Here is a 27079-nt window from a genome sequence, read left to right as displayed (position 1 = left end):
GAAAAAACAGTAATTGCTATCTATGTACTTTTTTTTTTTTTGTTTTGTTGTAGTTTGTTTTCACCCTATTTTTTCTTCTGGCTTCTTATAGGAAAGTATTATAGTTTTTAACCTTTTAGCTTTTGCCAGGTAGACAAGATACTTCAGATTTGGTGGGGTTTCTCCCCTTATCTATCCCTTTTTATGGTTTTCCTTGGTTTCAGGGAGACATTAAGAAGGTAGATTTTAACTTAGAAAAAATGTTTAGTTACTGGCATTACCCAAGAACATATTTTCTTTTTATAAATTAAATCTGGCCAGTTAATTGTTGGGTACAAGTGATCTCTGTATTTGAGTACAAGGAAACATGAAATCAATATTTGTATTTTTGTCACTGCCTCCCATTATATCGAAATCTTAGCTTCCTAAAGTAAGGGAGGACATTTAGTCCTAACTGTCTATGTTTGTTTCTTAGGGGAAAGAAGTTTGTAGCCATGAAAGTAGTTAAAAGTGCTGAACATTATACTGAAACAGCACTAGATGAAATCCGGTTGCTGAAATCAGTGAGTATTATTATATGTGAACTGCAAAGCATTAAATAAAGTTTTATTGAATTAAGACATACAAAGTGTAAATTCTTTAGCATGACTAATATTTACTATAAAGTTTCAATATCTTTAAAGAAGTAGAGGAGACAACAATATACATTCTGTGCATGTGGTAGGGAACTGATGGAATATGCATGCTCTCATACACATCGAAAAAAACTTACAAATAAAAATGTTTATTGAACATGTTTTATGTGCCAGATAGCACAATGAATGTTTTTCTTTCCTACTATGGTTAAAAGGAAAGTTGTGCTAATAAATAAATACCTATTTTATGTTTTTAGATGTTATAAAAATAAACATTATATTAATTCCTTTATACTTGAAAACTTAAGTATATTTAGCAAAAACTTACTTTCAGTTTTATTAGAAAATTCCAATGTAGTAGAAGGAGCTTAAAGTCAGAGTTAGAAAACCTAGGTTTTAGGATCAGCTCTATCCCAATATGTCCTCCAACTCATCATTTTCTTTCTTCTGAACTTTAAATGTTTCATTTGTAAGATGACGATGTTAGACCAGGAAGTATTTTTCAAAGTATCAGTCTGTGACAGAATAAGGAGTTTGTGTCCAAAAGTAAATTATTGTTTCCTTCATTGAGAAAGTTTATCTTTGAACAAAAATATCAGCTTGAATAAACCATGTGGTTAGTGCTGTGGTTGATTTGCATCCTGCCAAAGCTTAATTCCTCGTAGCCTGGTTACCAGCAGTTAATTTGGGAATTGTGCTTTGAGTAGAAAAATGGTCGATTTAGTATAAGTCTTTTTTTGATGCATTTCCTTTTGTGAATTAAGTTCTTTATCTATTTTAGCTAATAAAATTTTAATGTTTTTCTCATAAATTTGCTGTTTCTTGGAGTAATTAATCTTTTATTATATTTGCTACAGGTAGCCATTTGGCTTATTTCAGTGCTTTCCTTTTTACTGAATACTGTCTTCCCCATTATAGGTGCGAAATTCAGACCCTAATGATCCAAATAAAGAAATGGTTGTTCAACTGCTAGATGACTTTAAAATATCAGGAGTTAACGGAACACGTATCCTTTTTAAAACCTATTGAAAAATAAATCATGAATTAACTTTATCCCCAAAAAGGAACCAGATTTGTAAAACAGCATTGGTCTCTTTTCTGAAGGCAAACTAAAATCAAATTACTTTATTTTCTTATAAATTTCTGACCACAGATGTGAATCATATCTGTCTCTATATATTGTGATATTTCAGGGTATTATTTTAGGCTTTTCCCCCTTTTCAGCCCAATTAAGCCAAAGTGAAAATAACATTTTTAGAAAATAGCTTTGTATTATTAAGAGGAGGTTCTATGATTTTTATCAGCACAGAAATTTTAATGAAAGTAATTTTTCATGATAAATTCTGGGTAAACATTGAAGAGGTTGTATGTGTAGTTTAATGTTTATAATCTAAACAGGTGTGATTGTTCACATACTATCAATGAAAAACTGACTTGTTTTATGATTTTATCCGGATTCTTAGAATTTTATAGTTGGAGGGAAGCTCAGCTGATTTTCTTTATGAGTTAATTTCAGAGTGACATGCAGTGAACTAATTGAAAGGTTGTTGTAACAGCTATGTTAAAAAGGCCTATCAGACTTTTCAGAATAAATGATAGCGTCTCACTCGGATTAGAGAGTCTAAAACTGCTTATTCATAACCTATTTAAAAATCTAAAGAAAAGACTTTTCATATATCATTCTATTTCCCTATATGTTTAGCTTCTCTTAACATTCTTAATTGCAAGCGATGATCTTTTTTTAAGGAGACAGACTGCATATGGCTCTGTAGTATCATGTGGACTATGGTAAGAGATATGAACAGAGAAGCAAAAAGAAAAGATGGGAAAGCAAAGAGAACAGGTGATGTGAAAATATTTTATCTGTCATTCTGTAGTTAGTTGTGAGTTACTTCCTTGAAGTGAAACTTACATCCCTGCTCCCTAAGGAAAACTTGTAAGAATCATCCCATTTTAAAACAGTATCTTGGGTCCATTGTGGTCACTTTTTGTTGGCTTACTGTGTATGTGTGTGTTCAAATTAGTAGGAAGGCTAACCAAGAAATAAAAACATATACAGGATCTCATGATGGCCATTAATTCTGTTTCCCTATTTTTTGATCTTGTCTTGTACCAGATTTCTCTACTAATTTGGGAATGTTACAAATAAAACTATTCTAATAAGACATATTCTAATAATATCCTCTCCTCAGTAATGCTGATTGCCTTTATTTGACCCAAAGCTAGAAGACTTTTTGAAAATTATTGAAATATCATAGTAGATTTGAATTTCAAGCTCCAAGATATTTTCGAAACTTACCAGGTGGTTTCTCTGTAGTTTCTATTTAATCCCTATTTTATTAATTTCTTTCTTTGTCCTTAGCCATTTTCCTCTGCCCTTCCTCCTTCTTGGCTCACTTGGCTACTGATATCTGCTGCTAGAGATTGAAAAGGATAAAACTCAGAGAACTGAGTTAAGGGTTAATGAGTTAGTTCCCTGCCCCTCATCTCTTTTCACTGTGCAGACATACATCATGAAACTATACATCTGACTTTTTTTCCCTATATACTGCTTTTTCCCTGGAGCAGTAGCCTTTCTCATATCTATATATTCTATATATATAAAAGCCTAAGCTACCGAACGACCTGTCGACCAGTTGCTATGATGCACTCTGACCACCAAGTGGAAGATGCTTAATGCAGGAGCTGCCCCCCAGTGATCAGTGGGCTCCCATAGCCAACCTCCCACGGCTGGCCAACCTCCCTCAATCCCTCCCCCAAGCTGGCCAACCTTCCGCGATCCCTCCCCCCAGCCTGCAGTTCTCTCCCCCCCCCCCCCATTGACCCCAATTGGGGGGGGTGGGAGCCAGGCAACCTTCTGCAGTCCCTACCCCCGGCAAGCGCCCCCCCCCCCCCCCATCAGCCCTGATCACCAGCCAGGCCGAGGGACCCCACCCATGCACAAATTTGTGCACCAGGCCTCTAGAAATATAAAGAACCCTGAGCTAGAAAGTTAGTTATGTAGACTTCTATAACAATTGGTTCATTCTACTTCTTTGGATAGTGAGAGGAATGACTAAGAAGGAAGAGCTGGTCTGTACATAATATGGACACTAGCCAGTGAGTGTCATTTTTGGCCATCTATGTGATCTATGTCTTTAGGATACTTTTTTTCCTAGTATGTATTTTGACTCTTTTGCTAGCTCCTCTTGTTCAGAATGCACACTAAATATGGCTCTTACTTCATTTAAAAGGCTTTTGTTTATTTTTCTTTACACCATCTCCCCAAAAAATGTTTTTTCATATATCTTTTTGATATTATATCCAATTATTTTTGTTTTCTAAGCTACCAAATATTTGGTCAATTTTATATCACTCCTTACAAATTAAAACAACATTGTTGCCATATTGCAATGCTTCTCTCAATAAATAAAATTTAAGATTGAAAACTAAGAATATAAGCAAATAAATTAAAAATTCTGTTCCCTGGGTTTTTCTGTATCTGTGTGTGTATCTTTATTATTGAAAGTATTACCAGTGTTCCCTTCTTTCCCTCATTAACCCCTTACCTTTCTTCTTGAGCACCCTCTCCAGGCCTTTACCATACTATTGTCTGTGTCCATGGGTTATGTACATATGCATTTAATTCAGTCTGTTGCATGCTTCCATGTTTCTGGATCTATTTTGTTGGTTACTTTATGTTGTTTGTTAGATTCTACATGTAAGCGAGATCATGTGATATTTGTCTTTCTCTGACTGGCTTATTTTACTTAGCATAATACTCTCCAGGTCCCTCCATGTTGTCTCAAAGGGTAAGAGGTTCTTTTTTTACAATTGCATAGTATTCCATTGTGTAAATGTATCACAACTTCTTTATCCACTCAGCTACTAACGAGCTGTTTCCAGATCTTAGCTATCCTATATAATAAAAGCCTGATATGCTAAGTGTCTGGTCATCCAGTTGTCCATTCAATCAAAGCATAATATGCTAATGATATGCTAAGGCTGCTCAGCCACTTGCTATGACATGCACTGACCACAAGGGGGAAGACACTTCGACTGGTAGGTTACCTTGCTGCTGGGGTCCGGCTGATTGGGGACTGAGCGAGGTGGGCTGGAAGCACCCTGGAGCCCTCCTATGTCCCTCCCTGGCCCCTTTTGTGCACCAGTGGGGTCCCTCAGCCTGGCCTGCGCCCTCTCACAATCTGGGACACCTTGGGAGAGCCGATTTGTGCCGTATCCCGCATGCCAGGCCAAGGGACCCCACTGGTGCATGAATTCGTCTTGGATATAGTAACTTGCTTTTCATTATTTTGTATACTTCCTGCCACGATTCCCTTCTAGCCTAGTGTTTCTATTGAGAAATCAGCTGACAGTCTAATGGTAATTTCCTATAGGTAATTTTCTGTCTCTCATCTTGCAGCTTTTAAGATTCTTTGTTTTTAACATTTGCCATTTATGATGTGTCTTGGTGTGGGTCTTTTTGGATTCATCTTTATTGATACTTTCTGTGTTCCTTGGCCCTGTGTGACTTTTTCTTCACCATGTCAGGGAAGTCTTCTGTCATTACTTCTTCAAACAGATTCTCTATTCCTTACTCAGATTCTTCTCCTTGTGGTACTCCTTTGATGTGAATGTTGTTAGATTTCATTGTCCCAAAGCTCCCTTAAACTCTCCGGTTTTTTTGTGTGTTTTTTTTCAGTTGCTCTGAATGGGTGTTTTTTCCTATCTTGTCTTTTAATTCACTGATTCAGTCCTCCACTTCTTCTAGCCTACTGTTGATTCCTTACAGGCTATTCTTTCTTTTAGCTATGTCATTATTTTTGATAGATTTTTATTTATGGTTTCTACCTTTTTTTTTTTTTTTTAATGCTGGTGTTCTCCTTAAGTTCTTACTAAGCTCTTTGAGCACCCTTATAACCATTACTTTGAATTCTTATCTGACAAATTGCTTGCCTCCATTTCATTTAGTTCATTTTCTGGTGATTCCGTCTTCAGTTTCATTTGTTGGTTGTTTGTTTGTCTCCCCATTTTTCTGTCCCTTTGTATTTGTTTCTAGGTATTAGGTCAAACTGCTATGCCTCCAGTCTTCATGGGATGGTCTTATGTAGTAAGTGTTTTGTAGGACCCAGTGTTGCAGTATCTTGGATCTCCTAAAAATACCATCCCATAGTGGAGGGCTCCCTCTTCACTTTTGACCTACTGCCTATCGGGCCTGGTTCAGTCCCTCTTACAGCTTTGCCCTTCCTATCAGTTTCCAGGGGTTTTGTGTCCTTCTTGATATGTCTCCTCCTCAGCTGGACCTCAATTGGTAATTCCAGGTGAATGTTCTCCAATGTATTTCCAGTCTGGCACTGGTAGGAGATCTAAGAAAGGTCTGCATATTTGATCGCTATCTTTGCATATATGTTTGTTTTTAAGCAATCTGCACTTAAAAAAAATTTTTTTTATTGATTTCAGAAAGGAAGGGAGAGGGAGAGGGAGAGAGAAACATCAATAATGAGAGAAAATCATCAGTTGGCTGCTGTCTTCATGCCCGCCCCCCTTCCTTACTGGGATCAAGCCCACAACCCAGGCATATGCCCTGACCAGAAATCAAATGTCTTGAGGTCGACGCTCAACCACTGAACCCCACATGGCTGGGCAAGCCATCTACACTTTTAAAAATTCTGTTTTGATGTATTTTACATATACAAAAATAGAATGGTTTAATGAATCCCCACAGATCCATTACCCATTTCAGCCATTATCAACTGAGAGCCAATACTGTTTTATCTCTACCTCCTGATAATTTTGTGACCAATATTAGATAAATTCTTTCATCCATAATTGTTTTTAGAATGTTTGTCCAAAAGACAAGGACTCTTAAAATACAACTTTAACATAATTATTATACCTAAAAATAATTGGGCGTTGACCTATGAACCAGGTCACAGTTCTGTTCCCAATCAGGGCATGTGCACAGGTTGTGGGCTCAATCCCCAGTAGGGGGCATACAGGAGACAGCCGATCAATCATTCTCTCATTGATGTTTCTATCGCTCCCTCTCCCTTGATCTCTGAAATCAATAAAAAATATTATTTTAAAAATTGGGACCAATTTCTTTGTAATTCGGTATCTAATCAATGTTTCAGTCTCTCTAAATGTCTCATGTTTTTTCTTTTAGTTTTGTTTTGTGGGGTTTTTTTCTTATTTGAGTCAGGATCCACATAATGTCTTGACAGTTTTTTATAATTTGTCACATGAAGATGTTTCAGATTCATCTTATACATTTCTGGTCCAAATCTGGAATCATCCATTTCTCTGAGAAGCCGTAACTCCTTTTATAGTGGGAAATGGCAAATAGAATCTAAGCACTAGGAGTGTACTTTGATACTGGGTTGATCACTGCTGTTACTTTTATAATTTTTTGATCTATTGTAAAGAGTAAAACCTTCATTTGTTGTCCTTCCCTTTTTGGGGGGTCACTTTAAGTTGCCCCTACAGCTTACTCTTGTGGGTGTCAGTTGGTTTGTTTATACTTTTTCTGTTTTTCATTTTGCATAGTTTCTTTTGCTGTGCGTTCAAGTTCACTAATCTTACTCTGCAGTGCTTTATCTGCTATTTATCCCATCCAGCATGTTTTCATCTCAGAAGTTCTATTTGGGTCTCTTTTTTTATATCTTCTATGTCTACGCTTTTTAATATATAGAATACAGTTATAATTTTTAATGTTCTTGTCTGTTAATCCTGATTTCTGTTACAGTTCTGGGTCAGTTTGCTGCCTGGTAATCTTTGAGACATTGTGATTTTTTTTTACCATCTTGGCTGCTGATTTTTTTTTTTAAGAGCCTCTTTCTTTTTCTTTCTTTTTTTAAAATATATTTTTATTTCAGAGAGTAAGGGAGAGGGAGAGATAGAAACATCAGTGATGAGAGAGAACCATTGATTGGCTGCCTCCTGCACACCCCATACTGGGGATCGAGCCCACAACCTGGGCATGTTCCCTTGGGTGGAATCGAACCCATGACCCTTCAGTTCGCAAACCAACACCCTATCCATTGAGCCAAACTGGCTAGGTCTGCTGAATATTTTTTATTCCTATAAATCTTGAGCTTTGTTCTGGGAAGCAATTGTTTTACTTGGAAATAGTTTGATCCTTTTCAGATTTTACTTTTATGACTTGTTAGATAGATCCAGAGCAGTGTTCAGTCTTGGGCTATGACATATAATACTGTATTCGTTTTGGATATACAACATAATGTTAATATGCAGAACAGTATCATCTTATAACTAGAAGTTTGTACCTTTTGGCCACCTTCACTTATTTCCTCTATCCTCACCTGTGGCAACAATCAATCTGTTCTTATCTATAAATTTGGAGAGTTTTTGTTTTTTAGATACCACATATGAATGATATCTAGTATTTGTCTTTCTCTGACACTTTTCACTTAGCATAATGCCCTCAAGGCCTATTCATGTTGTCACAAATGGCAGGATTTCCTTCTGTTTTATGGCTGAATATTCCATTGTGTGTATGTACTACCTCTTCTTTATCCACTCATCCAGTTCACCCCTCAATGAACACTTAGGTTGTTTCTGTGTCTTGACTGTTGTAAATAATGCTGCAATGACATGGACTTCCAGATATTTGTCATGGTGTTTTTGTTTCCTTCAGATAAATACTCAGAAATGGAATTTCTAGATCATATGGTAATTGTATTTTTAATTTTTTGAAGAAATTCCATGTTGTTTTCCATAGTGGCTGCATCAACAGTACACAAGAGTTCTCTTTGCTTCACATCCTCACCAACACTTATCTCTTGTCTATTTCATAATAGCCATTCTAAGGGGTGTGTGGTAATGTCTCTTTGTGGTTTGGATTTGCATTTCCCTTATTATTGTACCTGTTGGCCATCATTTTATCATCTTTGAAAGATTTTCTATTTAAACCTTCTGCTCATTTTTTAATTGGATTGGTTTTTTTTTTTCTATTGAGTTATGTAACTTGTTTATATATTTTGTTGAGAGAGAGAGAGAAACATCCATTTGTGTTTCCACTTATTAATTCATTCATTGGTTGATTTTTATATGTGCACAGGGATTGAACCTGCAACCTTGGCATACCGGGACAATGTTTAAACCAACTGAGCTACCCAGCCAGGACAACTTATTTATATATTTTAGATATTGTCCTCTTAATCTGATATTGGTTTGCAAATATTTTCTCCCATGCCATAGGTTGCTTTTGCATTTAGTTGATGGTTTCCTTTGCTGTGCAGATTTTTGTTAGTTCTAGTCCCACGTGTTTATTTTTGCTTTTGTTGCCTTTGCTTTTGATGTCAAATCCAAAAAAATCTTCACTGAGACCAATGTCACAGAGCTATCCCCTATATTTTCTTCTAGGCGTTTTATGGTTTCAGGTCTTATGATTAAGGCTTCAATTCATTTTGAGTTGATTTTGGGTTCAGTGGTCTTTTGCATGTGGCTGTCCAGTTTTCCCAACACCATGTATTGAAGAGATTGTTTTTTCCCCATTATATAATCTTGACTATTCTGTCATAAATTAATTGACCATATACGTGAGATTTCATTTCTGGACCACAAGTATGACTGAATTTTTCTAGTCTTTTTAATGAGAGCACACACTGTTGGTACCCCAGGGAATGCTGGGCACTATTTCCTCTAATCCTTCCAGGTGATTTCTTTTCTGTCTGCCTCCGGTAGTTTCCTCATATACCTATTCTGATTAATACATTGCTAAATACTTGAGGGGCTCCCTCTACAATCTCCAGGCTTCTCTTTTTCTGCAGCTCTCTCCTTTCTGGTATCTTGTTCTGTGGACTATAGCTGCCTTAGTCTCTCAAGACTCAGCTCCATATGTTTACCTTAAGGCAGTGGTTCTCAACCTTCCTAATGCCGCGAGCCTTTAATACAGTTCCTCCTGTTGTGACCCCCAATCATAAAATTATTTTCGTTGCTACTTCATAACTGTAATTTTGCTACTGTTATGAATCGTAATGTAAATATCTGATATGCAGGATGTATTTTCATTGTTACAGATTGAACATAATTAAAGCATAGTGATTAATCACAAAAACAATATGTAATTATATATGTGTTTTCTGATGGTCTTAGGCGACCCCTGTGAAAGGGTCGTTCGACCCTCAAAGGGGTCGCAACCCACAGGTTGAGAACCGCTGCCTTAAGGGGTCTGCCTGGAAAATCTCGAGGCAGTAAGATGGAAGAACTGTAGGCTTCAGCTCATTTACTTACCTTCTCTCAGAGATCACTGACTTCATTGCCTGATGTCCAGGGTCTTAAAATCTGTTATTTTATGTATTTTGTCTGCTTTTGTTGTTGTCGTTTCAAGCAAGAGGGTAAATCCAGTTCTGTTACTTCACCTTGCCTGAAACAGAAGTTCCTAGTTGTATGTTTAACTCCAACCAGTTTTCCAAAGTGGTAGTACTATTTTACATTTCTACTAACTTAATATGAGAGTTTTAATTGCTCCACATTCTCACTTACATTTGGTTATGTTAGTCTTTTTATTTTAGTCATTCTAGTGAGTTTGAATGTTATCTTACTGTAATTTTGATTTCTATTTCTCTGAGGTAGTTATGTCCCTTTAATCTTTAATTTAGAATACTTCTCACAGCATTAACTTTTTTATTAATTTTTCCAAAGAATGTTTTGTCCCTTAATTTGGATTGGTCTAATTGTTTCCTCATACTAGTTAAATTGAGGTTAAATCATTTTTGTCAGGCACACTAGATGGATGATGTTTTGTTCTTCTCAGAGGGCACATGATGTAAATTTGTGCTTCATCATGGGCAGTGATAAGTTTGCTCAGTAGGTTATGGCAGTGTTTTCCAGATTTCTCTGGTTAAAAGTACCTTTTTCCTTTTATAATTAATAAGCAATCTTTGGGGTGATATTGTTTCAGTTTTCCCAACAGTTTTTCATTCGGTAGTTTAGTTTTAGTATTCATTGATTTTTACCTAACCAGTTATTATAGTCATTGTAAAATTGTGGCTTTCTATTTCTGTCATACTTTGTATATTTATTACTTGACTTTTTCTCTAAAAAGAGATATTTTCCGTCTCCCGATACATACTTGTAGTATCCATTTGGACTCATTCTATTTTTAATTTATAAGTTAATTCATAACTTCACTCTTTAAAGTGTTCTCAACTTTGATTAATGACATCTTCTTCAAACTGATTTGTTTATTCTTGACATTTTTCCTGCTGGCACAGCAAGATGGTCCAGGTTCACCCTGGATTTGGCCATTTCTTCAAGGAAGCAGGGTTTTCTTTAGTGGAAAATTTAAAACAAAGTTTGGGCACTAGGTCAAATTTCCAATTTATGTAGAAATTTCTAGAGATAGAAGATAACAACATCTTGCTACTAAAATCCCTGCAGCTCTGCATACAACCAGGCTGACAGTATTTCTGCTGTGTGTCAATGAGGGGGATGCTCACACACAGAGAAAACATGGTGGCACTGGAACTGAGACTAGTTTTGTAAACTACAGAGCATAAAGCACGTCAGTTTCCTATATTATTTAAAATGTTGACATTCGCATTTTGGGGGTTAAGTCTTGGTACTTTATCTTCTAGTTAAAGCAATATTTCTTTCTTTTCTTTTTTCTTCTTTTTTTTTTTTTTTTTGTATAGTCTTATTGATAAACGAACCTACCGGAATTTTCCATTTCTTGGGTGTTTTCAGTAACTAAAGCATTAATTAACCTTTGGAATTTCAGAATATTGACAGATGTTTTTTTTAGTCAAGCTCTATTACCTTTTATACTAAAAGAATAATACAGTAACATTTTCATTGGGTTGGAATGCGTTTTGCCTCCCTTTTTCCTCCTTAATAAACATCTAGATATCTGCATGGTGTTTGAAGTTTTGGGGCATCATCTGCTGAAGTGGATCATCAAGTCCAATTATCAAGGGCTTCCACTGCCTTGTGTCAAAAAAATCATTCAGCAAGTATGTATCTTAGTATTTTCTATGTGGTGATTTTTATTTTTTTATATTCTTGAAGTGTCAGGAGTTTCCTGTTTCCAGTAGAAGTTTTATTTTAAAAAGTAGGCTTTTTTAATTGCTAAAATTGTTTTATTCAGTCCATAGGATTCACTGTATTTATTCTGTTGTTAAACATTTTATCAAAACCATTTCCCCCCCAGTTCATTTTCTATAGCTCTGGCCAGTTTGGCTCAGTGGATAGAGCATCAGCCCACAGACTGAAGGGTCCTGGGTTCCAGTCCAATCAAGGGCATGTACCTTGGTTTCAGGCTCAATCCCCAGTCCTGGTTGGGGTGCCTGCGGGAGACAACCAATCGATGTTTTTCTCTCCTTGTCTCTCCCATCAAATTCTATTCTCTAAAATCAACAGAAAAATATCTTTGGGTGAGGATTAACAACAACAACAAAAAACATTTTCTATAATAATTACTAGAGGGGAAGCTGTGTGCAGTTTCTGATTTTTGAAAATTTGGAGCCCTTATTTAGAAGTTCTGGTTACAAATACTAATTCTATGGTACTAAAGAATTGCTATGTCGCCCTAGCCAGTTTGGCTCAGTGGACAGTGTCGGCCCACAGACTGAAGGGTCTCGGGTTTGATTCCAGTCAAGGGCACGTACCTCGGTTTGATATCCGGCCCTGGTCCAGACATGTGCAGGAGGCAACCGATTGATGTGTCTTTCCACATCGATGTTTCTCTCTCTCTGTCTCTCCCTCCCTTCCACTCTTTCTAAAAATCAATGGAAAAATATCCTTAGGTGAGTATTAACAGCAAAGGAATTGCTAGGTCAAATCATTACAGTCTCTTTTTATAACATTGTTCATGGGCACTTTCTTTTTCTTTTTTTAAAAATGTTTTTATTGATTTTTTGTGGGTTTGTTTTGGGGTTTTTTTTAGAGAGAGAGAAAAACATCCATGTGAGAAACATGTATAAGCTGCCTCCTGCACGCCCCCTACTGGGAATTGACCCGGCAACCTGGGCATGTGCTCTGACAGGGAATCAAACTGGCAACCTTTTGTTGCGTGGGATGACACTCACCCAACTGAGCCACACTGACCAAGTCTGTGGGCATTTTCTAGTATTAATACCTTTCAGTGTTCAGAAAAGAATTTTACTGTCAGGAAAGTATTAATACATCAAAGGGCAAATAATTTGTTTCCGACATTGTGTTTTGGTGGAAAGGGCTCCACACTGGGAAGCAAAAGTTCTTCATCAAAAGGAAATTTGAATTACAAGATACCTAAATCTCTTTCACCACCTACTAGTACATTTCAATATTTAAAGGGCACGTGTACCATTTTTTTCTCAATCTTTATAATGTACTTAAAAATATCTCCAAGTAGCCGAAACCAGTTTGGCTCAGTGGATAGAGCGTAGGCCTGCGGACTGAAAGGTCCCAGGTTCGATTCCAGTCAAGGGCATGTACCTGGGTTTCGGGCAATCCCCAGTAGGAGATGTGCAGGAGGCAGCTGATCGATGTTTCTCTCTCATCGATGTTTCTAACTCTCTCTATCTCTCTCCCTTCCTCTCTGTAAAAAATCAATAAAATATATATATTTTTAAATATCTCCAAGTAGAATTCACTTTGTAAAACTTGGAAGAACTTTTTATTATAAATAAGTTAAGCTATTGCCTTCATTCATAATTCACAGTTAATCTTTGTGCTTTAAAAAAATACCTTATTCTCTGTGGAAAGCTACCACATCATTTGTATAGTTTTATTTTTTTTAAGTTATTGTGATTTCTTCCTTTTCCAGAAAGACTTGTCTTTTGTGTTTGCAAGTCTCCTGCTCTGTTCCCACACAGGTGTTACAGGGTCTGGATTACTTACACAGCAAGTGCCGGATCATCCACACTGACATTAAACCGGAAAACATCTTGTTGTCGGTGAATGAACAATACATCCGGAGGCTGGCTGCAGAAGCCACAGAATGGCAGCGGTCTGGAGCTCCTCCACCTTCTGGATCTGCAGGTATATTTGTTTTGGGGACTTTGCTCTCATTAGCAGTTAAGTCAAGTTTCTATTTTTATTCTATTACTAGGCAGTTAAGTAAATCACATTCATCTATAACAGTGGTTCTCAATCTTCCTAATGCCTCGACCCTTTAATACAGTTCCTCATGTGGTGACCCCCAATTTCATTGTTACAAATTGAACATAATTAAAGCATAGTGATTAATCACAAAAACAGTATGTAATTATATATGTGTTTTCTGATGGTCTTAGGCGACCCGTGAAAGGGTCATTCGACCCCCGAAGGGGTCTCAACCCACAGGTTGAGAACCGCTGGTCTATAATAATAAAAGTGTAATATGCAAATCAACCGATTGGCTGAACAGCAGAACGTCTGGACGACCACGCTATGACAGGCACTGATGCCAGGCCAGCCAAGGCGGGTGCGATTGGCCTGGGGGGTGGCGGGGGGGCCCATCGCCCTGCAGAGGGAGGCCCAGGCCACCAACCAGCAGGGTGATCCATGGCAGGGGAGAGTCCATGATCGCCCCAAAGAGGGAGGCCCAGGTCACCTGCCGGGGTGCTGTGGCAGGTGGGTGGGGCCTCCCTCTGCGGGAGTGATGGATCGCGGAGCCCTGGCCACAGGGAGGCCCAGACTACCCCTCCGGTGGCGCTGAGGCGGGTGGGCGGGGCCTCCCTCTGTGAGGCGATCTATCTCGGGGCTCCGGGAGTGCGAGAGGGCGCAGGCTGGGCTGAGGAAGACACACATACACACATCCAGTGCACGAATTTCATGTACCAAGCCTCTAGTTTAACAATAAGGTACAATAAGTGCTTATGTGTACAAAATAGTCCCAGTTTTCCAAAGATTTTTTTCACTCTCTGTATTGCTTCCATAATTGGAAGGAAAATACTAGAGATTGTGTCTTTTAGGTATATATATATATATGTTGTATAGTTGACCCTTGAACAACCGGGAACTTAAGCACATGGACCCCGATACATTAAAAAATTTGCTTTGTTAAATCATAGCCAAATCTTTTCTAAAAGAAAAGGTTTAGTGAGCCACATGCTAGCCAGAAATAGGCCTTGGTCCTGGAGCATGCTATCTAAACCATCAGCAGCAGGGCTACATGGAGAAGACAACAGTGTCTACCCTTCTGGGATTGGTGGATCTTTTAGGCAAACAGTTTAGGGGGAAGAAAGATGTAAGTTGTTTCGAAAGAATTTAGTTATAGGTAAAGGGCTAGTTATGAGATAGGTGCAAAGGAAGAAATGTTTATTCTTTAAGTTAGGTTGTGTGCAACACTCTGGAAATATCGTGCATAAGCCGGATGCAGTGACACTTGGTCGTCAGCTATTAGGCTATTCTCTCTGAGATAGTCACCTGGAGGTTAATTGAAAGTTTCAGCATACATTCAGGAATATTTGTTGGTTTTGGCCTGCAGTTGTTAAGAGATTAACCTCTCATCTCTTCCTTTCACCCTCCAGCCTGCTATAATTTAATTTAGGACACCTCAAAAAAATTTTTTCTTGCTCAGCTGGCGTGGCTCAATGGTTGAGCATCGACTTATGAACCAGGCGGTCACTAGTTCGATTCCCAGTCAGGGCTCAAGCCTGGGTTGCAGGCTCGATCCCCAGTAGGAGGCATGCAGGAGGCAGCCAATCCATGATTCTCTCTCATCATAGATGTTTCTACCTCTCCCTCTTCCTTCCTCTCTGAAATCAATAAAAATATATTTAAAACAATATTTTTTTTCTTGTCAGCTTAACACTTTTGACTCCCCCAAAACTTAACTACTAATAGCCTACTGTTGACCAGAAGCCTTACCAATAACATATAGTTGATTAACACATATTTTGTATGTTATATTTTATATACTATATTCTTACAGAAAAGTAAGCTAGAGAAAAGAAAATGTTATTAAGAAAATCATTAGGAAGAGAAAAAAATCCTCAAGTAAGTGGAGTCACACAGTTAAAACCTGTGGCAACTGTATATGTAAAAGCTGGTTCATGTAAAATATTTTCTCTTGTGATTTGATGGCTATTTTTGATGTGTTTACCTCTTACCATGCTCATTTATGGATCAGTGATCTGTGCAGGATCACGATAATACCTATTAAAACCTTTAGTTTAAGCACTGGTGCGAACAGACTTTGAATCCTGGCTTCATCATCAGCTGGGTTTCCTTGAGTGAGTCATTTGACTTCGTTATTTTCTCATGCAGGAGTTATTGGGATTAAATTTCATGTTAAAGCAGTTGGCATTGTGCCATATAACATCGTACTAAATAAATATTGGCTACTGTGATTACAATAATTATTTCCATTTGAAGTTCAGATTTTAATTTTAATAGTTTAATTATATTTGAGGACCTTTTTTTAAAAAAGATTTTTCATTGAGTTTTTAGAGAAAGAAGAAGGGATAGAGAGAGAGAGAAACATCAATGCAAGAGTGAAACATTGATCAGCTTCCTTCTGCGCACCCCCTACTGTGGATCAAGCCCTCAACCTGGGCATGTGAACTGAACCAGCAACCTTTCCTTACACAGGATGATGCCCAGCCAACTGAGTCACACTGGCCAGGGCTGAGGAACTTCCTCGATCTTCAAATTGAAAGTATCAGTTATTAGGCTTCCTTTGATAGGAAGTATCATAGGCTTCCTTTAAAAAGGAAAACTCAAGAAGAGGGAAATGGATAGTTTTTGATGAGCATAGATAGCATTTCTTTTTTTTTTTTTCCAAAATGAAATGGTTATAGAAATTTTACCCAACAGTATGAATACAGTTAATACTACTGATTAAGAGGGAAATTTTCTGTGTTTTGCCACAATTTTTAAAAATTTTAAAGGGATGCCCTAACCAGTTTGGCTCAGTGGATAGAGTGTCGGCCTGCGGACTGAAGGGTCCCAGGTTCGATTCCGGTCAAGGGCATGTACCTTGGTTGTGGGCACATCCCCAGTAGGGGGCGTGCAGGAAGCAGCTGATCGATGTTTCTCTCTCATCGATGTTTCTAACTCTCTATCCCTCTCCCTTCCTCTCTGTAAAAAATCAATAAAATATATTTTTAAAAAGTTTTAAAGGGAGACCGAAGATTCTTCCTCTCACCTAAACTAAACTAATATCCATGATATGCTATGTAGCAAATTATTATGGCTCTTGATGACACTCTTCATTTAAAACTGACAAGTGATAAGGGGAAGAATTAGATGCGAATCCTGGGTAGGGATGAGGGAGTTGTTTTCTATCATATTCTATTTTAAGCAGTATGTGTGAATGGGATTTTAGCAGCATTAATTGTGGAAACCAGAAATGGCGTCTTGGCTCTGCATTTATGCTGTCTGAATAATTTAATTTATTTAAACTTATTTTAAGTTAGTCAACTTTTATATGCATTATTTCTTTTAAAAAAATATGTTTCTATCAAAGTTGCTTAAGTAATTGTCTCTACAGTATTAACTGTACAAGAGAGATTTTTCATTCTGGTATGGTGTCTTATATGAGCATTAGTTTATTTTTGCTGAATGCCAGGATTCTTACTTGGTTTTCTTTTCTTTTCAGTCAGTACTGCACCCCAGCCTAAACCAGTAAGTATAAGGTGTTTCTGTATTTAATTCTGATCTATGGGGCAGGGATTCTTCTGTTATGGACAATGACAGTTTGTTTAGAATTTGAAAACAAAGGAAAAAATATTCCTGCGCTTCTATAATTCTCTCCAATAAATTCCATGCATCTTTGGCAAGTTGGTACTGGTGAGGTATCTATAAATTGGAGTGTGTCTGAGAGTACACCAGCCCCATAGGCTGCTCAGAGGACCAAGATTTGTTGTTAATTTTGTTTTTATTTGGTTTGATAAGAGTATACACTTTTTTGAAGTTAATGAAAAATGTCAGTTAGGGAAAGAGTGACATTTGATTAGGAAGTAATTAAAGTTAACAGTTATCTCCAACTAGGGGTAATGGATTAGCCACCTGAAGGCTTTATCTGTTTGTAATCTCCGCCCAGGCTGACAAAATGTCAAAGAATAAGAAGAAGAAATTGAAGAAGAAGCAGAAGCGCCAGGCAGAATTACTAGAGAAGCGAATGCAGGAAATTGAGGAAATGGAGAAAGAGTCGGGCCCTGGGCAAAAAAGACCAAACAAGCAAGAAGAATCAGAGAGTCCTGTTGAAAGACCCTTGAAAGAGAACCCACCTAATAAAATGACCCAAGAAAAACTTGGTATAAATAGAGCATCACAAAAATTACTTTATAGCAAAGTTTAACATTATCATTGTTCTATGTAATGGTTTCATGCATACAGCACATCTTTGGGGGTGTCCTTATATAGTAAGAATACAGAATTTGTCATAAATGTTAGGCAGGTGATGTTCAAATGTAATTTCTAACTTTTCTCAGGAAATGCAACATAGACTTCATTTAGCAGTTGGGTAAGGATAAGAAGACCTTTGTCCTTCTATACATAGGTTTTAGTTGTTCAATTGTGTTTTTACATAACTGTGTAAGTTCTAGAAAATATTTTGATCTTGAGAAATTTTTCTGTTCTTTCACTCCTACGCATACACATGCATCCTTTTTGTCTCTTTGTTCCTCAGAAGAGTCAAGTACCGTTGACCAGGATCAAACACTTGTGGAACGTGGTGTAGAGGGTGGTACAGCAGAAATTAATTGCAATGGAGTAATTGAAATCGTTAATTATACTGAGGACAGTGAGGACAGTAATAAAGAAACACTGAGGCTTACAGACGACCTACATAATGCTAATGACTCTGATGTTCAAAATTTGAAGCAGGAAACTAGTTTCCTAAGCTCCCCAAATGGAGACAGCAGCACATCTCAAGAAACAGACTCTAGTACACCTGTAACCTCTGAGGTGTCAGATACTGTGGTGCGTCAGTCTTTATCAAATGTAGACCAGTCACTCAGTGAACAGGACATCAGTCAGCTTCAAGAAAGTATTCGGGCAGAGATACCTTGTGAAGATGAACAAGACCAAGAACATAATGGACCACTGGACAGCAAAGGTACCTATGCAGACATATTTCCCCAATACTTCCCCGCATACATGGTCATCAATTTCATGGTTTTAATAAAGCTTTACAGCAGGTGTCCAAGTGACCTTAAATGTGTAAGTCTGTAGGTAACTGAATTTTATTGTCCTGTAATGGGTGCACAGCCAAGAAGGTAAAGGTTTTAAGTCTGGAAACTCAAGGTGTTGCTATCCTCCTTTTGTCTTAGAAAGGTTATTGTAAGTTGCCAATTGGGGGCCTGGTGTATTACCTCAGAGTTTTATTAACTTTGGGTAGTTTTGTTCATTGAACAGTCTTATTGATAATGCCTGTTGTCTATAGGAAAATCTACTGCTGGAAATTTTCTTGTTAATCCCCTCGAGCCAAAGAATGCGGAGAAGCTCCAAGTGAAGATTGCTGATCTTGGAAATGCCTGTTGGGTGGTAAGTTACACTAGTCTCAGTGCTTTGTTTTGAAGCAACTCGTGATGAATGAGATTTGAATGTAGATCTGCTAACAGAAGAAAACATCTTCAGTTCTATATCCAGATTGCCAGTTAACATTTTAGTGACTATTTTTTCACTTCTTATAGGAAAGTTCAAATATATTTATTAAAGTAGAGAGAATGATATAATGAAACAATCCTGCCCAGTTAGGCATTTATTAACAGATCACCTTGAGGTTATTTTCAGTCACTGGACTTGTCAGATTTAGTATGGAGTCCCTTTTTATCCACATTATGGGGTTTTCAAATAGCTTGATTTTTAAGGGAGGAGTCTCTCTACTCCCTTTGCCAATTTTTCAATCTCCACACATCAGTACTTATCTTCATTTCACTCATAAATAACTTGACTATATTGCTCCCAATTCTTTTTTTCAGTTTTAGGTATTATTTCTTCCTCCTGAAAAGTAGGACTAATTTACCACCACTGCACCCATCCCCAGTCTTCCCAATTTAATATGATTTTTGGCTAGGTATTTATTCTGTGTTTCCTTATTAGGACTCTACTGTTATCTTTAGCTGAACTGAACATGTATTGTGTTAGGATTCTTTTTCCTTTTCTGCCTAACACTGTTTCATGCTTAGATGACTTTGTACACTTATCACTTAATTCAACCCCACATTTTCTCCCAGTGGTGTGAATACTTAGACTTTAACACAAAAAGATACCTTGGTATTCTTTCACCTTCTTTTTCCCTAAAAATCTCTATCCTGGAACCTGGAGTCTTCTGTCTGTGTTCATCCCTTGGATTGCCCTATAGGCCTGCTGCATTTCTGCCATTTGGGATCCTTTACTGTCGTCTTGGGGATTATTGTTTACTCTCTTTTTATATCCCCTGTTACTGTCTCTGATCTTTCTTGGTTTTGTTTTTGTTCCATTTTATGGAGTACATATAACTTCAGTAGCTTCCTAAGAAAGGATGTGTGAGATTGAGGAGGCAGAGGGGAGCCTTGCGTGTCTGATAATGTTTTGTGTTTTTTCTTTAATTAAATCTTTATTCAGATTATTACAGTTGTTCCTCCTTTACCCCCCATAGCTCCCCTCCACCCAGTTCCCACCCACCCTCTGCCTTTACCCCCCTCCCCCCGCACTGTCCTCATCCATAGGTGTACGATTTTTGTCCAGTCTCTTCCCGCACTCCCACACCCCTTTCCCCCCGAGAATTGTCAGTCCACTCCTTTCTATGCCCCTGGTTCTATTATATTCACAGTTATTCTGTTCATCAGATTATTTATTCACTTGATTTTTAGATTCACTTGTTGATAGATATGTATTTGTTGTTCATAGTTTTTATCTTTACTTTTTTCTTCTTCTTCCTCTTCTTAAAGAATACCTTTCAGCCCTGACCCGTTTGGCTCAGTGGATAGAGTGTCGGCCTGCGGACTGAAGGGTCCCAGGTTCGATTCCATTCAAGGGCATGTACCTTGGTTGCGGGCACATCCCCAGTTGGGGGTGTGCAGGAGGCAGCTGATCGATGTTTCTCTCTCATCAATATTTCTAACTCTCTATCCCTCTCCCTTCCTCTCTGTAAAATATCAATAAAATATATTAAAAAAAAGAATACTTTTCAGCATTTCATATAATACTGGTTTGGTGGTGATGAACTCCTTTAGCTTTTTCTTATCTGTGAAGCTCTTTATCTGACCTTCAATTCTGAATGATAGCTTTGCTGGATAAAGTAAACTTGTTTGTAGGTTCTTGCTATTCATCACTTTGAATATTTCTTGCCACTCCCTTCTGGCCTGCATAGTTTCTGTTGAGAAATCAGCTGACAGTCGTCTGGGTACTCCCTTGTAGGTAACTCACTGTTTTTCTCTTGCTGCTTTTAAGATTCTCCCTTTGTCTTTTGCTCTTGGCATTTTAATTATGATATGTCTTGGTGTGGTCCTCTTTGGATTCCTTTTGTTTGGGGTTCTCTGCGCTTCCTGGACTTGTAAGTCTATTTCTTTCACCAGGTAGGGGAAGTTTTCTGTCATTATTTATTCAAATAGGTTTTCAATATCTTTCTCTTTCTCTTCTGTCACCCCCATAATTCGGATGTTGGTACGCTTGAAGTTGTCCCAGAGGCTCCTTACACTATCTTCATATTTTTGGATTCTTTTTGCTTTTTGCTTTTCTGGTTGGGTGTTTTTTGCTTCTTCATATTTCAAATCTTTGACTTGATTCTTGCGATCCTCTTGTCTGCTGTTGGATCTCTGTATATTATTCTTTTTTTCAGTTAGTGTATGCTTAATTTCTAGTTGGTCCTTTTTCATATCCTTGAGGGTCTCACTAAATTTATCAGCGGTTTCTAGAAAATTCTTGAAAAACCTTATAACCGTGGTTTTGAACTCTATATCCAGTAGTTTGCTTTCCTCCATTTCTTTCATTTGTGACCTGTTTCTTTGTCTCCGCATTTTGGCTGCTTCCCTGTGTTGATAGAGTGGCTCTGTGTGCTAGGTGTCCTATAGGGCCCAGTGACTCAGCCTCCCCAATTACCTGAGGTGGACACTCTTGGTGCACCCCTTTGTGGGCTGTGGGCACAGTCTTGTTGTAGTTAAGCCTTGATTGTTGTTGGTATCACTGGGAGGAATTGACCTCCAGGCCAATTGGCTGTGAGAATCAGCTGTGTCTACGGTGGGAGAACTTCTGTGCTGGAGACACCCTTCTGGGGCAAGACTTGCTTCAGTGGGGCTTTGGTGCTCACTGAGTCTGCCCCCTGAGTGTGTCCCTTGTGGATCTGAGGAGTTGTAATCTGGAAGGTCTCACTCTGACCACTGGGTACACTGGCTCTTGGATCTCTAAGGAGGTGCTAATTTAGCCCTGCCTGATGCTACCCAACAGGAGCTATGGAGAGATCTACAGATTCCTCTTCCTTGTTTGGGGTTTGGAGGTGCCCAGATGAGGCCCAGCTGTGAAGCAGTGCAAGCTGCTGTGGGGCCTTGGGCTTTCTTTTGGAAGTTCTGGGTCTCTCTGACCCAGCTGCAGTTTGTTAGGTAATTTTAGATTGCAAAGGGCCAGGTCATTCATATGCAAAAGCCTCTGCGCACAGCTTGAATGGGACGGGGTCTAAGGGAATCAACAGGGTGGAGCAAGCAGCTATGGCTGCTCCTCAGTCCTACCCTAAGAGGCCCCGAGTCTCAGTGTCCTGTGGTAATCGCTGCAAGCACCTCTGAGAGAAAGCTGCCCTCGAGTTCCGACCTATGCCAGACAGTCCAGTTTCTCCCCGTATGAGTCTGGGTCCCCAGAGACTGGCCCAGAACTGGAGTTCAGAGCAGTCGGGAGCTTGTGTCTCCCTCCGGATTGTAAAAGACAACCACGTCCTCAGTTGCCAGCCCTTTCCGCGCACGCCTTCGTACCTCTGCACTTTACTTCTGCACCTCCTCTGAGTCTCAGTGTGCTTTTCTCTTTCCTTCTTGTTGTAGAATTTCCACTCAGCCAGCCTTCCTGTGGTTCTGGATGATGTCCGTTTTGTCTTTTAGTTGTATTTTTGAAGTGGTTGTACGAGGCAGCAATTTCTGGTATTTACCTATGCCGCCATCTTGGTTTCTCTGATAATGTTTTTATTCTGCTTTTACAATCAGTTGGCTGGGCATCAAGTTCTAGGTTGAAAATCATTTCCCCTCAGTGTGGTTGTAATTGCTCCATTCTTGTCTTTTAGTTTCCTGTCTTGTTGCTGCTAAAGCCCAATGCCATTCTGATTCCTGACCCTTTGTATGAAGCCTTTCCCCATGGAAGTCTGAGGGCTATCACTTTGAAGCAGTGTGTGCCTGACTAGCTCTGTTTTCATCCATTATGCTATGGACTCAATAGTGAAATTCGAATTCCTTGGTTTTTCTTAATTTTTTTTTTTAATTCTCTTCTTTTCCTTGGTCTCTGTTCTCTAGCTCTGAAGTCGCATTATTCAAATGTTAGACCTCCTATGCAGGTGCTATCATTTCTGACCTTTCCTATTTTCTATTGTTTTATTTTCTGGAAGATTTTCTTTTCCCAGTGGGAGGGGGATGGCAGTTTCTTGTCCAACACTCTCAGAAGGGGGGTGGCCAGGGGGCTCCGTCTGCATCTCCTCCCTGCATTTGGTTAAATCAACAACTTTTCTTCTCAAATCCCTATGCTGTATAAGATAGACAATGCCCCCCACCCCTACCCCCAGGAGGGGTTTAGGCAGATGTATGGGCTTGGGGGTAAAGTTCAAGTATTCATTTCTCCCTCCAAGATTACACTGCGCCCAGGCCATGAGAGTAGATCCCAACCTTGGGGTTTCTGGTGATGTTAATAGCCCTTCTCTCAGAAACCTCAAGATGAGCTCCCTACCCCTTTCCCTGACCATCACAAACCATAGTCCTAAACCCTAGAGTCTATGCAAGGAGGGGTCCTCAGAACTCCACTCTTCTGAGGCCCCTGCCCTCCTGGTATGGAGTGATGGGGGCAGGCGGCCTTCTCAAGTAGTGACGCCTCGGATCAAGTGGCGAGGGGAAGGGAGAGGGCTGAGGACCTCAGGAGGTAGGCTGGGAGGGGCCTGGTGGATAAAGTCAGACAGCTTGGTCTGCCTCCTCACCCCACACCCCGGGACCCTAATCCCTGAGAGTCTGCCGGCCAAGGCCATATAGGTGGGGTGGGGGAGTTAAGTAGGTCCTTATCCCCCAACTCCATCCAGCCCTGTTGGGGACATGAAGCTTTGGAAGGGCTAGGACTGGGCTCCAGGTCAGCTCTCAAGCTCTGACCTTCCAGAACAGCTGAATCGGGGATACAGGATAGGCCTACTAACCCCCATATCCCATATTCTGGCCTGTGGCAGAGTGGTGGGGACAAGGGGTGGGTGGGGGTGTCCTAAGGGTGTTATAAAAAGCTAAAACCATTAAAAACTTCTTGGGGAAATGTGCCTCTTAGCTTCTTGCTTCCCCAAGTTATCAACCTCCCTAAAGCCCATCAGAGAGAGCTGAGCCCAGAGAGGGGGCCCATTAGCACCATGCAATGTTGGGGTGCCCCCGCAGCCTGACCGACCCCAAGCAGGGGCCCTTTAAAGCTGGAGTGCCACTTGCTAAAGCTTCTGTACCCTTGAGGGGGGACCCCTGCAGGGGACGGGTGAGGGAAGAAGGCTTGGCCAAAGTCCAGGCGGGCGTCTCAGCTGGGACCCCAAAGGACCCTTCCTGGGGTCATGACTTAAAAAATCTTCGTACCACAAACTGGCCCAACAGAACCACAGCCAGAACTATCAGTACTTTCCGGATGGGGCCATTGCCCAGGTCCAGGGCCGCTCCTCTGCGCCATCCACCCGGGCACCGTAGTGATGCCACCACAAAGCTGGTCACCTGGCCCAGGAAATGGGTCAGGCCTCACTGGTAGGTGTAGAGGGCCAGGCAGTAGCCGAAGCCCAGGAGAGCCACCACCTGGCCCCAGTTGATGTCACTCTCAAACAGGCTGGAGGCAATCTTGGTGAAGTACTCGTAGGCGTTCTCTGGTGTCAGCTGCAGGTGCTGCAGCATGGTGTAGCACTGGTTGATGTTGTCCCTGGTGATGGCAAGCTGCCGACCCACCTGCACCAAGGTGCTGGCAGGCTCTGGGGACAAGGTGACCATCTCTGGGTCAGTGGGAGCAGCTGACCCCTCAGCTTCCTGCTCCTGCTGATGGCGATAAAAAATGTAGTTGCAGAAAACCTCCTCTGTGTCCGGGGCTACCTGCTCCTCCAAAGTGGAGGACAGGGCAGGCCCTTCACACCCATGCCTGGGAGGGCCGGGTCCTTGCCCAGATGCCATTTTTCAGGTCCCAGGGGAGAGCATTGTTAGCCCAGACCCCGGCCTAGGCCAGGGATGGCTCAGTGGGGCCAAGGCTGGAGATCCCAAGGGGGTGCTTCAGGGTTAGCTGCCCAGGCCCGGCTTCCAGGAGTGACTGTCAGTGAATTCCTGGTGTCCAGATGCAGTTTCTGCGGGTCCCAGTGCGGCCCTCGGCACCCAAGAGGCTTCGGAGAGCGTGGAGGAGCCGGCAGCTCTTCTGGAAGATTTTTTAACTTGTTCTCAAGAAGCCTTATTTTTACTCTCCAGGTTTTTTGGTTCTCTGATTAACTTTCAGAGGATATTGATCATTTTCCCAATTGTGATATTTTCTTCCTATAAGGTGTTACCTCCTTTCTGTTTAGGATCACTAAACAAAGGACCATATGACCATATGAATGGAGTTACTAGAAAGCATTTGGACTCCGCCTGGGTGGATCTTGTTGACTGTTATTCACTATAGAATGATCTGTCTGGGCTGTCTTTTTTTTTTTTTTTTTTCAATTACAGTTGATATACAAGATTATATTAGTTTCAGGTGTACAACATAGCGATTGGGCATTTATATAACTTACGAAGTGATCACTCTGGTAAGTCTAGTACCCACCTGGCACCATACATAGTTATTACAATACTAGAGGCCCGGTGCACAAAAATTTGTGCACTCGGGGGGAAAGGGGGGTCCCTCAGCCCGGCCTGTGCCCTCTCGCAGTCTGGGACCCCTCAGGAGATAACGACTTGCTGGCTTAGGCCTGCTCCTGGGTGGCAGAGGGCAGGCCCAATCCCTAGGTGCAGCCCCTGGTCGGGCTCAGAGCAGGGCTGATTGGGGAGTTGGGGCGCTGCCCCCTGTCATGCACAGAGCAGGGTGGATTGGGAGGTTGCGATGCCACCCTCAGTCACACTCAGGGTAGGGCTGATTGGGGGGTTGGGGCACCACCCCCTATCACACTCAAGGCAGGGTCAATGGGGAGGTTGCGGCGCCACCCCCTGTGATGCACAGAGCAGGGCCAATCAGGGGGTTGGGGAGCTCCCCCCTGTCACTCACAGAGTAGGGCCGATAGGGGAGTTAGGGCACCGCCCCCTGTCACACACACAGCAGGGTGGATCAGGGGGTTGGGGCGCCGCCCTCTATCACCCACAGAGCAGGGCCCATCAGGGGGTTGGGGCGCCGCCACTGTCACACTCGGGGCAGGGCCGATGGGGAGGTTATGGCTCTACCCCGTCACACACAGAGCCAGGCCCGTGGGGGGGGGGGGTTTGGGCCCCCACCCCCTGTCACACACAGAGCAGGGCCCATCAAGGGGTTGGGGACCCCGCACCCTGTCACACACAGAGCCGCAGGGCGATCAGGGGGTTTGGGCCCCTGCACCCTGTCATGCTGATCTGGGGGCCAGGAGGCCCTTGCGGCTCCCCTGATCCCGGGGGCTGGGAGGCATATTACCCCTTTTACTATATAGGAAAAAAAGGCCTTGGGGGCCGGGCTGGGTTTGCCCCTGAAAGGGTGTCCCTGGGATCAGGGGGTGGGGGTCCCCACTGGGGTGCCTGGCCAGCCTGGATGAGGGGATGATGGCTGTTTGCAGCTGGTCACACACCCTTCAGGGTGGGGGTCCTCACTGGGGTGCCTGGCCAGTCTGGGTGAGGGGCTGAGGGCTGTGTTCAGGCTGACTGAAGCTCCCAACCGCTCCTTTTTTTCTTTTTTTTTTTTTCTTCTGGGCCAGCTTTAGCTCTGGCTCTAGCTCTGAGGCTTCCGCTGCTGGTTTGTTTGCCGTTCTATAATCGAAACAATGTATAACTTCAGCTCTGAGATCCCAGCCGGCTATATTTGTTAGAATGTTTCAAACTGCCAGCTCAGAGGCCGGCAAGTGCGGGGAACGTTGGAGTCTGCAGTCACGGGAGCAAGCAAGCCTCACGTTCGCTTCCAACTGCCTGGCTGCCGGCCGCCATCTTGGCTGACAGTTAATTTGCATAAGGATACGCTGATTAGCCAATGGGAAGGGTAGCAGTCGTACACCAATTACCATTTTTCTCTTTTATTAGTGTAGATTATTGACTGTGTTCCCTATGCTGAACTTTACATCCTGTGAGTGTTTTTATTTTATAACTGGCAGTTTGTACATCTGTCAGGCCATTTCATTTCATCCTCAGATGTCAGGATCTCTGGATCTTTCCGCTTAAATTGGTCATATTTCCCACAGAAACTTATAGTCTTCCTTAGATTTCCTACCCAGAGAGTAAAAGCTTGGCTACTAGCACTCTGGG

General features: G+C 41.0%; 2 protein-coding genes across 5 annotated transcripts in view; one reads left to right on the top strand and one right to left on the bottom strand.

Moving 5' to 3' along the window:
- The window catches only part of SRPK1 (SRSF protein kinase 1), an 80194-nt gene that overhangs the window by 36853 nt on the left and 16262 nt on the right, over positions 1 to 27079 (top strand). For 3 of the 4 annotated variants that reach the window (XM_023764787.1, XM_023764788.1, XM_023764789.1), the window contains 8 exons: positions 455 to 542; positions 1533 to 1620; positions 11463 to 11569; positions 13412 to 13577; positions 17122 to 17147; positions 17566 to 17779; positions 18154 to 18582; positions 18910 to 19010. In XM_023764787.1, the coding sequence (XP_023620555.1) occupies positions 455 to 542; positions 1533 to 1620; positions 11463 to 11569; positions 13412 to 13577; positions 17122 to 17147; positions 17566 to 17779; positions 18154 to 18582; positions 18910 to 19010 (1219 nt within the window). Of the gene's footprint in view, positions 1 to 454; positions 543 to 1532; positions 1621 to 1654; positions 2458 to 11462; positions 11570 to 13411; positions 13578 to 17121; positions 17148 to 17565; positions 17780 to 18153; positions 18583 to 18909; positions 19011 to 27079 lie in introns of those variants that run through there. The other variant, XM_023764790.1, reaches the window with a different exon arrangement.
- Positions 23875 to 24805, bottom strand: BAK1 (BCL2 antagonist/killer 1). The gene is given in 1 exon segment (XM_014466603.2): positions 23875 to 24805. A coding segment is annotated over 1 exon segment (600 nt). The 3' UTR covers positions 23875 to 24205.

The sequence above is a fragment of the Myotis lucifugus genome, unplaced genomic scaffold, assembly GCF_000147115.1.
Source record: "Myotis lucifugus unplaced genomic scaffold, Myoluc2.0 scaffold_347, whole genome shotgun sequence".
Lineage (NCBI taxonomy): Eukaryota > Metazoa > Chordata > Mammalia > Chiroptera > Vespertilionidae > Myotis > Myotis lucifugus.
The sequence above is the reverse complement of the archived record's forward strand: the minus strand, read 5'-3'. Positions and strand labels throughout refer to the sequence as shown.